At 44.0% G+C, this 16,321-nt stretch overlaps 1 protein-coding gene across 4 annotated transcripts in view; it reads left to right on the top strand.

Moving 5' to 3' along the window:
* The window catches only part of LOC125466869 (E3 ubiquitin-protein ligase TTC3-like), a 127,799-nt gene that overhangs the window by 53,232 nt on the left and 58,246 nt on the right, over nt 1-16,321 (top strand). For all 4 annotated transcript variants that reach the window (XR_009442873.1, XM_059639115.1, XM_059639114.1 and 1 more), the window contains exons 11-18: nt 91-250; nt 2,510-2,546; nt 6,679-6,814; nt 7,670-7,724; nt 9,313-9,389; nt 11,153-11,187; nt 12,219-12,274; nt 13,812-14,123. Coding sequence is in view for 3 of the 4 variants with exons in the window: in XM_059639115.1 (XP_059495098.1) it covers nt 91-250; nt 2,510-2,546; nt 6,679-6,814; nt 7,670-7,724; nt 9,313-9,389; nt 11,153-11,187; nt 12,219-12,274; nt 13,812-14,123 (868 nt within the window). In the remaining variant the exon portion in view is untranslated. The remainder of the gene's footprint in view (nt 1-90; nt 251-2,509; nt 2,547-6,678; nt 6,815-7,669; nt 7,725-9,312; nt 9,390-11,152; nt 11,188-12,218; nt 12,275-13,811; nt 14,124-16,321) is intronic.

Genomic DNA, 16,321 nt, shown 5'->3' with positions numbered 1-16,321 from the left:
CAAAGTGTGAATTATTAGTTTTGAGGCTGGTTTTCCCTTTTAGTCAGTTATCCTTAGCTTAATGTCTTGTTCTGTTCACTCTGCTCCCAGGGTCATTACTTCTGTGCTAAATGTCTGCTGTTGGCTGGTTACCCAGAGTATGCTATGGTGGTAAACAGGAGGGGCACAGATCTCTGCCAGGCTGGAGGTGGCGATACCATAGTACTGCAGGAACAAAGAAACGAAATTCAAGTAGAATTGAAAAACAAAGGTAATAAATATTTGCCTGTTATTGATTGTAGGATTAAAATTGAGGCTATACTGACGCAGAATGTTGATTAATTAGGTACCTTGAGCTGACATAAAGAGAAAGAGGCTCTACACATGACCAATGGTCACTGGGGTAAGAGCACCCTGAAATGACGTTTTAATTTGATAACTTTCCAAGAAAGTTTTTATTTCATTGTAATAACTATAAAGAGAGCCATGTGGGTGACTAGGTATTAGGAAGGAGGCAAACATTGGCAATATTACTTCCTTTAAATGGATTTGGTATTTAGCAAAAGAATGGCATCTATTTTCCTATTTGGCCGCCCGAGTATAGGATGAATTTAAGTCTTACTGAAAAGTCCTTTTTCGTGGTTCTGCACAGTGCATGGGAAGTGTATTGGTAAAAGACTGAAGTACCAACGAAGCAGATATTTCCTTCTCTAACAGGAAAGATTTGACTCTTGATTTATTTTTGTTGAGCAAGACCCACTGTTACAAAATGAGCCAAAGGCAGTTCTATCAACTGTTTGAAGGTGGTAGGTGTTTGATTAAACATGTTCATACAAGGACGAGACAGCCAGAAATGGGCTTGATTGAATGGCCTTTACTTATATAAGGCAACAAACTCAGGCATATTAGCCTGGGCCTACGCTCTACACAGCCTTCCCACAGCTAGTTAAACATTTTGCTTCCGATGTCATAGATACATCCCAGCATTCCTCTAGGTTTTTTTTGAACGCTCATCAGACCCCACCTCTTTGGAGGAGGAGTAGTGCAGTGGTGATATTACTGGACTAGTAAGCCAAAACCCCAGGCCAATGCTGTGAGGACAGGGGATAAAATCCCATCATGGGATGAATTTCCCGATGAAAAATTTGAAGTTTTAAAAAATAAAGCCAGTCTAGTGATTGTTTAATCACTGGCTTAGCCAGTGACACCTACATCCCATGAACTGCAGTAGGCACCCATTAAATCACTTGGACATTGCTGCGTAGTGACAATGCCACTGGGCTAGTAATTTATAGGTTGGAAACGATGCTCCAGAGGCATGAGCGCAAATCTCACCACGACACCTGATGGAGTTTAAGTTAAATTAATTAATTGATTTTGGGATAGAATGCTAGTTTCACAGATTCTGACCTTGTAACGACTGGATTGGTGTAGAATACTGGTACCCAGTAGGGGGAGGAAGACTGCTGATCTACATGTAACTTCAGACCCCACCCCCAAGTAAGATGGTTAACTCTTAACTAGCCGCCGCTACCTGGTCAAGGCTGGTTTGGGGATGGGCAATTAAATGTCAGCTTTGCCAATGACCATCACATCCCCCGAATGAATTTTTAAAACGTCTTAGTGAACATGCTGCGAAGCTGGAAATAAAAAATAGCTCAGGAAGGAATTGCTGACTGCTAGTGGTAGCTTGTCATTTTTTCTGTACAAACAGGCAGTATCTAAGCAGTATAGCAACTGGGTAGTGTTGTAGAACAGAGAGACTTGGGGGTTTAGGTACATAGTTCTTTGAAATTTGCATCACAGGTAGGTAGGGTGGTTAAGAAGGCGTTTAGCACACTTGCCTTCATTGCTGAGACCTTTGAGTATCGGAGTTGGGATGTTATGCTGAGGCTGTACAGAATATTGGCGAGGCCTGTTCTGGAGTACTGTGTGCAGTTCTGGTCATCCTGTTAAAGGAAGGATATTATTAAGCTGGAGAGCGTTCAAAAAGAAATTACCAGATGTTGCTGGGAATGGAGAATTTGTGTTATAAAAATAGGCTGGGACTTTAACCACTGGAGCATAGGAGGTTGAAGATGACCTTATAGAAGTTTATAAAGTCATGAAGGCCATGGATAAGGTGAATAGTCAAGTTCTTTTTCCCAGGGTGGGGAAGTTCAAAGAGGTCATAGGCTTAAGGCTAGAGGAGAAAGACATAAAGGGGATTGAAGGGGCAACTTTTTTTACACAGAGAGTGGTTGGTGTGTGGAATGAACTTCCAGAAGAAGTGGCAAATGCAGGTACAGTTAAAAGTTTAAAAGACTTTTAGATAAGTATGTGAATAGGAAAGGTTTTGAGGGATATGGGCCAAGCGCGGGCAGGTGGGATCAGTTTAGTTTGGGAATGTGGTTGGTGCGGACTCGTTAGACCAAAGAGTCTGTTGTGTGACTCCAGAACATACAGGAGAGTAGAGATTATGAGAAACAGTCAGAAACACTGAGAAAGTGTGGGATCCCTGCAGTGACCAACATTCATTTTGTTTTCGTAGGTAACTGTGAAACTACAAATGGGCAGAACAGTTCAAGGTAAGTAGAATGTTCAATGTTTGATGCCTCATCTTTAGGTAGGCCTGGTGCTGCACCTGTGACATCGCAAAAACTAAAGTCCGTAGAAATTAGGGGCAATTTTCCACTGGTTGGAGCTAGATCTAGCACAAACCAAGAGGATTTTGGTTGTTCGAGGTCAGTCAGTTCCAGGATGTCTTTGTAGGAGCTCCTCAAGGTAGTGTCCTGGGCCCAACCTTGTGCAGCTGCTTCACCAATGACTTTCTCTCCACCGTAAGTTCTGAAATTGGGATGTTCAACAATGATTGTGCAATGTTCAGCGTCATTCACAACTCCTCATAGTGAAGCTGTGCGTGTCCAAATGAAGCAAGACCTGGACATTTTCTATGTTTAGGATGACATGTGGTGAGTAATGTGCATGCAACACAAGTGCCAGGCAATGACAAGAGAAAATCCAATGATTGTCACATTCCACAGCATTACCATCACTGAATCTGTCATTATCGGCATCCTGGGTTTACCACTGATCATAAACTGAACTGGACTAGCCACATAACTACTGTGGCTACAAGATCAGGTCAAAAGCTAGGAATCTTGCAGTGTGTAATTCAGCATTGACTCCCCAAAGCTTGTCCATCATCTACAAGACACAACTCAGGAATGAGATAGAATATTCCCCAGTTACCTGGATGAGTGCCGCTCCAACAACACTCAAGAAGTTTAACATTATTCAAACAGCCTGCTCGATGACACTACATCTGCAAACATTCACTCCCTCCACCACCAAAGTTCAGTAGCAGTAATTTCCTGATGTTATTTAGAGAGCAGCCTCCGAACCCACCTCCGTATGGAAGTACAAGCGTAGTAGATACATGGGACCACCACTACCTGGAAGTGCCTGTCCAAGTCTCTCACCATCCGTATTTGGAAATATTTTCCCATTTCTTCAGTGTTGTTGAGTCAAAATCCTGAATCTGTCTGTTACAGCATTGAGTCTGCTTATAGCATATGGACTGCAGCGGTTAATTTTCTCAAGGACAGCTAGGAATTGGCAATAAATGCTGTCCAGCCAGCAACACACACATACTATGCAGTGAGGTGAGGTAAACCTAATCAGAGGAACTTGAGGGAAAACCAGATTAACACCACAAGAGAGAGAATAAACAAGGAGTGCAGAATTTAAAAAGAGAGATATATTGCTGAAGTTTTTTGCCTTGTTCTCATAGGACAGATTCAAGAATGCCATATTTCAAAGTGTCACAATTAATACCATGGGGGTAAAGTACTGATACACAAAAAGGAGTTAGATCTTGGTGTGCAGAAGGCAATTTCAAATTTTCCAGATGCCACAAAACTTCGAAGAATTGCAGACTGTGAGAACAGTATGGAACTTCAGAAGGACATTGACAAGTTAGGATAGTGGCATTTGAAGGCAAATGTGCAAAAGTGTGAGGTAATACACTTTTTAATATAAAGAACATGGAGAGACAGTACGAAGTAAAAGGGTTTTATTTGAAAGGATGTGCCGGAACAGTGAGACTGATGTTATACGTGCATAAGTCATTAAAAGTGATGGGACAGGCAGAGACAACTGATGATAAAAAGTATGCAACATAGTAGACTTCTCCAATATGGACAGAGTAAAAGAGCAGAAAGGTTATGTTGAACTTGAATAGACACTTCTTAGGCCTCAGCTGGAGTACAGTTCTGAGCACCACCATTTAGGAATGATGTGAAAGCGTTAAAGAGCATGCAGAAATGATTGAGCGAGAATCGTCCTATGTTTGAGAAACTCCAGTTGTGAGGATACATTGGAGAGGCAAAGGCTGAGAGGAAATGTGATAAAAGTTTTCAAAATGCAGCTGTACAAAACTCTGGTGCGGCCACACTTGGAGTATTGTGTACAGTCCTGGTCACCGCATTATAAGAAGGATGTGGAAGCTTTGGAAACGGTGCAGAGGAGACTTACTAGGATGTTGCCTGGTATGGAGGGAAGGTCTTATGAGGAAAGGCTGAGGGACTTGAGGCTGTTTTCATTAGTCAGAAGAAGGTTGAGAGGTGATTTAATTGAAACATATAAAATAATCAGAGGGTTAGATAGGGTGGATAGGGAGAGCCTTTTTCCTAGGATGGTGACGGCGAGCACGAGGGGGCATAGCTTTAAGTTGAGGGGTGAAAGATATAGGACAGATGTCAGAGGTAGTTTCTTTACTCGGATAGTAGTAAGGGAATGGAATGCTTTGCCTGCAATGGTAGTAGATTCGCCAACTTTAGGTACATTTAAATCATCGTTGGATAAGCATACGGACATACATGGAATAGTATAGGTTAGATGGGCTTGAGATCGGTATGACAGGTTGGCACAACATTGAGGGTCGAAGGGCCTGTACTGTGCTGTAATGTTCTATGTTCTATGTAAAATCATGAGAGCTCTGGACAGAGCAGGCAGGGAATTCCTGCTTGTAAAAGGATTGAGAACCAGAGCAGAGATAACAAGAACTGCTGATGCTGGATAACACAGTGTGGAGCTGGAGGAACACAGCAGGCCAGGCAGCAACAGAAGATCAGGAATTTTGGGTTGGCAACTGACTCGAAATGTCAACTTTCCTGCTCCTGTGACGCTGCCTGCCCTGCTGTGTTCCTCAAGAACCAGAGTGTGCTGTTTTAACTTGTTTTGGAAAGGAAGTGAATTTGAGATGGGGAGAAAACTTTTTCACACAAGTGGACTGGGTTTGCAATGCGCTGTCTGGAACTGTGGTGGAGGCAGATTCATGAAGGCATTCAAGAGGGCATTACATGATTTGTTTCTATGTAAAAACCTGAGCAGTGTTTTGGCAAAAAGGCAAGAATTTGGCACTGTCAAAATGCTCAGAAGGCAGGTGTAGACAGAATGGGCTGAATGGCCGCCTTCTGTACCGTAACCATTTTGTGGTTCCCTAGGTGATGGGCTGGCCAAGGCATTGCCAGGGAAAAGTCAAAAGGAGACAACAGGCACAACAAACCCCTGGGCAAGTCAAGCAAGAAGCAATGCTGAAGACATATGTCACTTCCAACAAACATAGATGAGCCACATTGTAAGCTTGACTAACTTATTCAAAACTACAAGTGTTGGAGATCACAGTGGGCCAGGCAGCGTCCATGGAAGTTAACTGTTTGTGTGACATTTGCACACTCAGGATTGTTGAGTAAGTGCACCCCAATCACTCAACCACATTTAACAGTAGATAAGTTGGCTTTGGGTTATGCAAGTACTGCAGTCAGTCAGAGTTGAGTTGTCAAACGGCCACCTTTCCCTTTCAATCTGAATTGTTGTATTTGTTCAAAATCGGTCATTTTTGCATTTTTGCTGACTGATGCAGTTCTGGCACATGTCTGTCTTCAGAGCAATGTGAGGACACGAGAAGGAAGTGTTGCTGAGGTTACATGATGGACGGTAGGACGCTGTTATTGAGCATTAACAGCCATAAAGACACAGGTAGTCAGGTAGTATTTGCTGCTGCGATACCGGCCACTCTTAGTCTTTCTCTTTATCCTCAAGGCTTCTGTCAGGATTCTGCGCTCTGCAGTTGAATTCAGGAACTCACATTTCCACAACTCTATAATGCCATGTTATTCCCCGTTGTGAATTATTTATTTCAAATCAGTTAAATGATTGAGGAAGGAACGGTACCATCCTTTAATTTACGAGCGCAGACGTTTCCGGTGGGCTGTTGGGGGTTGTCGTCCAGCTCTAGTTGGTTTGGAGAAGATTTGAAAGTGAATTTTGAGCTAGGCTGTTTATTTTTAATTAAACGTGAAGAGTATGTGTTCCCAGCAGTTGCCACGGTTTTTCTGGGTAGCAAGAGATTTGGGAGGTGCTGTCAAAAATTCATGCCTGTCATCAGGAAGTGTTTCATATGAGGGATTGCGGAGTTTTCTGTTCGAATAGACAATGGCTGATGGGTTCATTGAAAATTTCAAGACCAACAACTTTTTGTTAGTGAGGGGGTAGAAAGCAAAAGCAGGCAAATGAAGTTCAGGGGGACGTCAGCCAGTTGATTATTAGAGTAGGCGTAAATGGCTGCACGTATAACTTCTGCATCTGTGGTCTCATTTGATTCTGTCGTCATCCAGCCCTGCCCCTGTTGTCTTCTCTCTGTTTTGTTTTACTCAGTAAAAAGGGGACCATCTCAAGTGTCCAGGGCAGCCCCATCACAGAGCTGGTGTCGGACTCCGACGACAGCCACGATTATATCGAATCTCTGGAAGGAGAGGAGGCGACCCGAGTGCTTAAAGGAGAACAGTTCCAGGTAACGTTGCTGAAGGTTTTATTTTGCAAGTGCAAGAAGGCCCAATTTCAAATGATCACAACAATTTATACTACAGGAGAGAAAGGTTTTGGCCGGCAAGTTGACTCTCATGGTCCAGAGTGTTGCCAACAGAAAAAGCAACAGAGAACAATAGGCGCCCAATCTCATACAGAAAAGAAACAAGGTCGAACATGTTCCTTTTGTTTGTAGAAAGCAGGACCTCACTTATGAATGTACCTCACTTCTAGCCAGTGAAAATTAGACACATTACAAGCTAGAGTAATTGTCTTGAACTGGTTGCTAATGTAGCTGTTGGCACACTCAGAACTGATTAGCAATTGCAGCTCAATCCTGGAATCGGATCTAATAATAGATGCTTTGCTTTCAGGTAAGGTTTAGATTTATTTCGACTGAATTTCTTTCATACTTCCTCCTCCATGAAGTCAGGCCTGGTCCCTACCCAATTATGAGCAATGGGATCACAGTTTACTGCACCCTCTCATTAGTCAGAAAGCACAGGCTCTGTTCCTCATCCCTTGATATTGATCAGTGTTACCTCAGCCAGTGTTCAGGGCAATCTGGTCTTGAACTGTACATTACTTTAGGTCATCACAGTGACACACAATTAACACGTGGATTCAACATTCCTCTTCCCATTTAAAATAATGGTGCTAACCTTTTAAAAACAAATGGGCTAAATAAACCCTTATCTATCCGAGAGAATGTGATTGTTCTGTGTGAACTGAATTGTTTCCATGGAAAGAACAGTTTTCATCTCATGGAGGGTTTTGGTCTCCAGTGACGCAGACTAATAAAAATAGACCATCCCACTTAATGACTTGTTTCTTTCTTCAGGCAGTCTGGGAAAACCTGATTGATGACTTAATGGAAAAAAATATCAAGACTTTTGGTGAGTCAGGAAGAAAATACCTGTCACACTTGCCCCCTTCTGTAATCCCTTGACCAGCTTATGTTTTCTGTGTTCTAACTTGCGCAGTCCCCCCCCTCATATTTTCCCATTACTTTTCCTCACATGACTTTTCACTTTCATCTTTTCATATCCCATGTTGTTGCTGTGGAAAAGTACGGTTAAAAATTTCCCAATTGTCTCGGTGGGTGTGTGGCTGTTCCCTGTAGCCCTCCTAACTCTCAAACCTCACCACGCGCAAGTTCTTTTATTCAAGCTGCCCAGTGAATCCATTCAGATTCCGCATTGCTTGAAACTACGAGACCCACAGTTCATAATGCTGGCAGAAGCCGACACATCAGGGAGGGCTGCAGCAAGCTGTCAAATGACAGAAACTGCTTCCTCCTCAACCACAATTCCCTCCTGGCCCCTGATAGCTGAAGGCAGCACCTTCTAGAAGTGCGGCTGCATTGCTCGCCTTTCAGTCAGAAAGTTTTACTCACTCTAGACACTTGGAGATAATCCAGGCTTGCTTTTCCAATGCAGCACTGTCAGAAATGCTCTCCTTTCGACAAGATATTAAACTGAGGCCCCACCCCTGTTTTAAGGTGGGTGTAAATATCCTGTACAGCTATTTTATCCTGGAGTTATCCCCAGTGTCCTGGTTGATAATTATCCTTTAACTACTGCTTTATATCTGAGTATCCAATGATCGTATTGCTCTGGTGGGAGCTTGCTGCGCAGAAATTGCCTACAGCACATTAACTGCAATGGTTTAAGAAGGCAGGTCACCACCATCTTTTCAGGGAGAGTTAGGGAAGGGAAATAAGTGCTGACTCAGCCAGTGACACCCACGTCCCATGAGTGAATAAAACAAATTCTGCAAAAGGAATGTGAAGTATAGGGAGAGAAGCCAGAATACAAGCCGAGATCTGTCTGAATTGTCCTCAGTGCCCTGTTACCTCAGAGAGGGCTACTTCAGTACCTTTTGTTTTTCAGCCTCTCACCTTCCAGGATCCACCCTTCCTCACTCCAAATAGCTTTGAACTCATCCAAACATGTCTAACTTGTACCCCAGCTCACATTGCGTGTCCCATTTACCTGTCGCTCCTGTGCTCATTAGCTCCTTATCTCCAAAAGTGTTGATTTTTAAAATTCCCCTCCTTATTCAAATCACTCCATTATCTTGCTCATCGTCCACTCTGTAAATCTGTCCAGCCCCATACCCTACCCTCTATGTCCCTCCCGCAGCCCCTCGTTCCCCATCTCCTACCCTCGCCACCCTCAGATCTCAGGAACTCCTCCAATTCTGATGTCTTGCATAATCAGTGTCTCCATTGCTCCATTATTTAGTGGTGGTTCCTCCAGGTGCTGAAACTCTGCCATTCTCTCCCTTATCCTTTCTCTTCCCACCCTCACTCCTTCAACAAAGTCTCTTGGACCAGGGTCGTGATCACTTCAAGTATGCTTCTTTAGATTGTTGTCACTTTTTTTTCCCTCTCTTTTGGGACTTTCCATTCCCAGAGAGGTGCTGTATGAATGCACATTTTTGTTGTTGTATAGTTGCCCTTGATTCTGTGTCTTGTTCCAGATGAACTTCTTGAAAAGGAGCCTGAAAGAAGCATTCCAAGCAGGAGGCCAGCTCCCAAAGCTGAAAAGACGCACCTGGTAAAAATACGCATTAGCTATTGGTTTCTAGCATCATGACCTTGTCTTTGCCTTCTCCTCCATCATCACTCCCCAAGGTGGGGAAGTATAGTCGGGTGTAATCAGCTGAGGCCAGAGCAAACTGCTGCAGATGCTGGAAATCTGAAATGAGAATCTAAAAGGCTGGGTGTGCTCAGCAAGTCCAAGAGGCAGAGTTCATGTTTCAGGTTAATGACCCTTCATAAGAACTGAAGGTAAGACCAGGTAGACCCTCTGATCCTCTGAGTTTGTTACAGCAAGTCAATGAAGAATCTAACATTTCAACCTCAAAAGGCAGAGCAGGATATTTCTGCCCCCCTGGTGTGGCAAGAACTGTACTGGGGAAGGTGCCGCTAGTGTAATATTAGGGATTGTGTTGGGACAGATCCTAAATGTATCTCCTGGGCCTTTATTCCAGCCAAAGGTGTGAGGCAGATTAATTGCAACTGTGTAATTATCTGAATAATTAAAGGTGATATTTGGAGATGATTTATGGGGTTTGATATTTTATTAATTACACGATGAATCTCACACCTATTTCTATTTGCTTAGGCCTATAGCTTTTTGAGGGGCAACCTAGTGGGGGAGGGGTTCGGAGGTACAGTTAGTTGGCAGAGATCAAGGTGACGACACGTGGCTCAAAGAAAGGGATATGTGTGGGGATGAGACAAGAGCGGAAAAATTAGAGGTAGGTCAGTCAGTTCACTAATTTCCCTTGTAGATCTCAGTTCTAACCAACTCATTATATCCAACGGCCCAACCTTCAATCATGAGGGGCATAGATAAGGTCAATAATAAAGGTGGTTTTTTTTGCCTAGGGTAGGCTACTGGGTACATATTTAAGATGAGAGGAGAAAGTGTTAAAAAGGACATGAAAAGGGCAGCGTTTATACACAGAGTCGTTTGTGTGTGGAAAGTACTGCCAGAGGAAATGGTGGATGTGAGTACAGTAACAACATTTAAAAGACCTTTGGATATGTCCATAAATAGGAAAGATTTGGAGGGATAGGGGCCAAATGCAGGCAGGTGAGACTAGTTTAGTTTGGGAACATGATCGGTGTGGACTAGTTGGATCGAAGGGCCGATTTCCGTGCTGGATGACTTGACGACTCTGCACTCTGGGGAATAGACTGCCACAGTCTAACAACCCTCTGAGAACAAGAGTGTCTGCTCATCCTATTGTTAATTGTCCTGGAACATTCCCTTCAGAATCCGTTCCCTTGAGGTGCCCTGAGGTCTCCAATCCATTTCAGCATCATTGAGCTCGCCTGCTGGGGTCTTACTGCTCTCCGTTGTACAATGAGCCCCAAAGGGAACAGACTAGAAACCTCTGCAGGACTTGGGGTGGGGAGCGTTGCTAAGCCTCTCCTGCTGCTGGTATGTACATTACCCTGACATCAGGTTCACAAAGCTCACAGTCAAACTCAGCTTGTGGCATGTGAGAGGACTCCTTACACAGGTTTCTGTTGTTTAACAGGCAAATTCAGAATTTCACTTTGAGTTAAATTACCAGGAAAAATCACAGATTCAAACTATACGATTCTTTTTGACAGCTTTGGAGAGTGGGTAGAGGAAAAAGCCTTGGAATAGTTTTAACAATCTGCAGGAGGGGGGAGATTTGAGGATTTTTGTGGATGAACAAACTCAGTCCTTTCACCTTGACAATTATCCTGTGACCTCTCATCAGTGTAGGATGTTTGTGTCAAGTCATTAGCTGTGCACTTTTTAAAATTTTTTCTTTTAAGGGTGAAGAGCCTCCTCCAGATCCTAACGGCCACTCGTGAGTAGCGGAACCTACCAAATGTATAAATAAATTACTGCTGACCCTTTTTCTCCCTCCCCCAACACCTCCCCTCCCCACAGCCCTTACCTCCCCTTCCTCACTTGCCCCTCTCGTCCCAGCAAATAGCCAGGTGTCTGCCTCAGTGACTGAGCTGAGTTACCTTGTGGTTGAGACAGCAGGGTAGGTGATTGGGAGGGTGATGTAAGCTCTGCATTTCCGCTAATGATTCAGAAACTCCACTGACGAGCCTTGGGTGTCGTATCCCTCATAGGGACTGACTTTTGGGAAGCTCGAAAGGGTAGGTAGCTCTGTCAGCCTCCATGATCCGGGGCTTATGTTCTTGCTGCAAGCTACTGTTATATAAACTCCTGGGTGGTGCTGATGCATCACAGTTCACTGAGTCTCAGTTGTAGTTAGGAACTATGGATAGTGATGGTAGAGGCTCTCACTTTCATTCCACACCCTGGCTGACAAGGAATCTATCCCACTGTTACTGCCCAATGGTGTGTGGTGGAAGGAGTTGCAGATCAGTCCTTGACCTGTTTGTTTGCGTTTTGAATGCACCTTCAAGTGGCTGTCAGACCCAGGAGCGGGACCAGAACCTTACAGCACCTGGCTCAGGGACAACACCTGGGACACAAAATGCTTCACACAATCCTTATTGGGTGCAGTGGCTGGTAGCACATCAAAACTGACCATTTAACTGAAGTGGCAACTGAATTACCACGCTGAAAATTGGAGGTGGGTTCAATCAAGGCATTCAGGCGGTATGGGAAGATTATTTGATTGGACAGGGTATGGGGTTTTGAGGGGAAGGCAGGAGATCAGCACGAGGGAATGATGCTCATTCAAACAGCTGGCACAGACATGCTGGGCCGGATGGCCTCCTCCTGCGCTGTGCCCATTCCTATCCCACCGAGGGAGTCAGTGCCTAAAAATCAAGTGAAGGAGAATTAAGTCACGAGAAATAAAATGAAGGCCTCTTGTTCCAGTTAGTTGCCAGAGCTTCATATATCTCTTTGCTTTAGACATGTAGAGAAAGATGGATCGAAGAGGATGTCTCCCACAGAAGCTAAACCTACAGGTAAATGAATTTATGTCCACCCCTCAGCTTATTCCTCACCCTTATATTAAACTACAACTTTGAACCAGCAAACAGAAAAGCAATGCGACTTCTCTTCTATGTGCTTTTAAATTAAGCTTGTGCTCCCTTTCTGTAATATTATTTCTATACGTTTGCTCCATTATTCCACTTTGAATAGAACTTAAAGTTGGATTCTGATTTTCTTTTCACACTTCCCCTTTGTTAGGAGGGATTGACATCTTTATTATAATCTAAATTATTCACCTCGCACCATCGAATCACAAACAGTCACTAATCCCTCAGAGTGAGCTAAGTGAATATTTCAGATCTGCTTTGTGTGCCATTTAACTAAAGCCAATGGTCTTTGGGCTACTTCACACCACCAACAGGAGAATCATAGAATCCCTACAGTGTGGAAGCAGGCCAGTCAGCCCATTGAGTCCACAACGACCCTCTGAAGAGCATTCCACTCTGTCCCTGTAACTCTGTATTTCCCACGGCCAATCCACCCTACCTGCACGCCTTGGATGGTGGGAGGAAACCGGAGCACCCAAAGGAAATCCACGCAGACACAGAGGGAACGTGCAAACTTCACACAGACAGTCACCTGAGACTAGAATTGACCCTGGCGCTGTGAGACAGCAGTGCTAATCACTGTGTCAGCATGCTGCCCATTGGTGACGTTTGAGGCCACTGCATGAGTATTGAGTCTTTGAACAAGCCATTCAATCAGTTCCCCTTCTCTGCTGCTCCCTGTAATCCTGCAATTTTTGTTTCTATTTGAGTGCATGATGCTTCTGAAAATTACTGTTGAATCTACTTCACTCACCCTTCCTGGCAATGCACTCCAAATTTCATAATTAACTGCAAAAACCCAAAAGTTCTCACCATTGCTTGGGGTCACTATCATAAATCTATGAGCTTGGCTTATGAACACTGCTGTTGGAGTAAGTTGTTTCTCCCTGTCTGCTCTATCTAACCCTCATAATGTTGAGCGTGAAATTGTTTTTAAACTTGTGATTGCCTGTGTGAAACCAAACAGTTTGTCAGGAGATCAGTGTGCAAGATGCAAACAGTTAAGAGATCTGAATTATTCTGTGTGAGACAGGGTCACAGGAATAGGTTAGCATGGTGGCTAAGTGGTTAGCACTGCTGCCTCACAGCTCCATGGACCCAGGTTTGATTCCACCCTCAGGTGACTGTCTGTGTGGAGTCTGCATGTTGTCCCTGTGTCTGCATGAGCTTCCTCTGGGTGCTCTGGTTTGCTCCCACGGTCTAAAGGTGTGCATACTAGGTGGATTGGCTATGCTAAAATTTGTCTCATAATATCGAGGATTGCGCAGGTTAGGTTGACTTAACCATGACAAGAACCCCACGTGGGGTTACAGGGATGGGTTGGCAGGTGGGTAGATTTGGAGGGCGAGTGCAGACTCAATGGGCTAAATGGCCACTTTGTGCACAGAGGGATTCTGTGATTTCTATGAATATGTTAACACAACATCAACCTTGTTTCAATTTCCGCTTTGACCCTCTCCAGATAAGATTGTATTTGACCCTTCAAAGTGTCGCCTGTGGAGGGCTGTGTATGCAGAGCAGGAGCTGATCACCCAGGGCATTGAGGATGTCTCATTCCTGCTGTACCGTTTGAAATTAAAGAAGTTTCTCTCTGAGAATGACCAGGAAGAGGTGGAGAAGCAGAGCAACGCCCCCTCAAAGCTCGACACCCTTCTTCGGGTTGTCTTAAAGAAGAACTCGAACCTGGAAATTCGCAAGTTCACCTCCGTCCTGGTCGCAATTGATGGTCTCAAACCAGACCTCTCCAAATGGGTCCAAAATGTGGAGGAAATGGGTATGTTGATAGTTCTGTCTCTTTTGACTTTGAGATATTTAACTTTGTCATACAAAAGGGATTAGAATGCAGCACATCAGATTTGGGGAATGTATTGAAAAGTATTTTGGCTGAAAAGCCCTCCCAGCAGCATGTGTGGTATACCACGTTAGGTCAGAGCAAGTAAATAGTAGATTTGTCTCTCAGTTTGTGAGATAACCAACAGGGACAGATTTGACTGATTAGAGTCCCAAGTGGTGAATATCAAAACTGACCCAGTATCAGTGGGTTCTGCTGTGTTGTTAGGGCAGACTAGAGAGACCTTATCCCCGATTTTACCTCCACAAAAATCTAGGCTGGCACTCCAGTGCAGAGCTGAGGGAGTGTAACTCTGTCTGAGGTGCTGTCTTCAAATAAGAGGCTGAGGCTATTTTCCCAGGAGTGTCGGAGGTTGAGGGGTGACCTTGATGTTTATAAAGCCATGACAGGCATGGATAGGGTGAATATTCAAGGTCTTATTCCTAGGGTAGGGGAGTCCAAATCTAGAGGGCATAGGTTTAAGGTGAGAGAGGAAAGATTTAAAAGGGACTCGAAGGGGCAAATTTTTAACGCAGAGGGTGGCGCATGTATAGAATGAGCAACCAGAGGAAGTGGAGAAGGCTGGTACAACCACAACATTTAAAAGGCATCTGGATGGGTACATGAATAAACAGGGTGTGGAGGGATATGAGCCCAATGCTGTCAAATGGGACAAGATTAATTTAGAATATCTGGTCAGCATGGACAAGTTGGCCTGAAGGGTCTGTTTCTGTATGACTCCAAGTTAAACTGGTGTTTAGTCTGCCTGCTTTGATGAATGTAAAAGGCACTTTGTTTTTGAAGGGAGTTAATCCTGATGTTCTGGCCAATGTGTATCCTTTGATCGACATCACAAAACCAGATCACCTGGTCATCATCACAGTGCTGTTTGTGGGAGCCTGTTGAATGTAAATTGGTTGCCATGTTTCTACATGATAACAGAGACTAGACTTCAGTATGTACAGGAAATGTTTTATTAACCAGCACCTTTGGGACCAAGCTGGTTGGTCAAATGTTCAGGATGATCGAGAGGTGCATATGACCCCATGAACCCCGACCAAACAAAACTTCTAGACATCAACATCTGTAAAAAAATTGATGTACAAACATCAACACATCTCTTACAAGAACAGTAAGTAATGGAAATGTAATGCAGGGGGTAGACACATCATTGTTATATTTTATTTGAGGCATAAATACTGGCAGTATTTGAGGTATATAATTTTTGCTGGTTGATAAGGTGCCATTTGAAACCAATTTTGCTGTAATTCTTTCACTTTGGGACATCTAGTGGTCGTGAGAGGTGCTATATAAATGCAAGAGTTTCTTGGATGCCTTTGGCTGATGAAACAGGGGAGCAGAGTAGGGTTACAAGAAGAGAGTACAGTCCTCTGCTCTCTCCACATTCCTGCCAGCTGTGACTGATGCTCTCGGATTTCAAGGGAGAGAGTGGGTATGAGGGCCTAGCTGTAGTGAGGTGGGGGATATTTAATCTGATTAGCAAGATGAGAGCTTGTATAGTTTTACAGATTCCCTGGTGGGTTTGGAAGGAGCAAGACTGCTCCATCGGGACTCAACAGAAGATCCTTCCTTCAATACCACCACACCCCAACCTGCCCCCTGCATTCTCCTTTACTCTCCAGTTCCTTCCCTGGATAATGACGTTAACGATGAGGATCATTTGGTTGACTTCCACTCCTCAGTTGCTTTGAAGGTAAGTGCCAGTTATGTGGGAGATTAAAATGGCACACACTCCAAGCCAGCGTCTCGCTCATTTTGTGCCCCTTCCACTCTGTGTGGGGTTACCTCTGTCCACAATGCACGTTGAGTATCCAGGAATGCAAAGTCAATTTCCAGGACACTTCAGGAAAAACCATAGGATGCTTGGTGGGGTGTGGGGAGTGAAGGTGGAAGGGGGAGAGAAAATGTAACTTAGTGTAATGTAACTTTCTTTATTTTTAAACTGATTTCCAAAAATAAAACAAAATACAGAATAGTTCTACTGGTGCAATCTGCTAGTGCACCAGTTTTGTATAACAGTATGGATGCCAGGGTTCTTCCTAGAGCAAGTTTTGAACGGAAAAGGGAGCATACTATCCAATTTGGGCTGGCACGATGCCTCAGTGGTTAGCCCTGCTGTC

Source organism: Stegostoma tigrinum, chromosome 32, assembly GCF_030684315.1.
Source record: "Stegostoma tigrinum isolate sSteTig4 chromosome 32, sSteTig4.hap1, whole genome shotgun sequence".
Taxonomy (NCBI): Eukaryota; Metazoa; Chordata; class Chondrichthyes; order Orectolobiformes; family Stegostomatidae; genus Stegostoma; species Stegostoma tigrinum.
The sequence above is the reverse complement of the archived record's forward strand: the minus strand, read 5'-3'. Positions and strand labels throughout refer to the sequence as shown.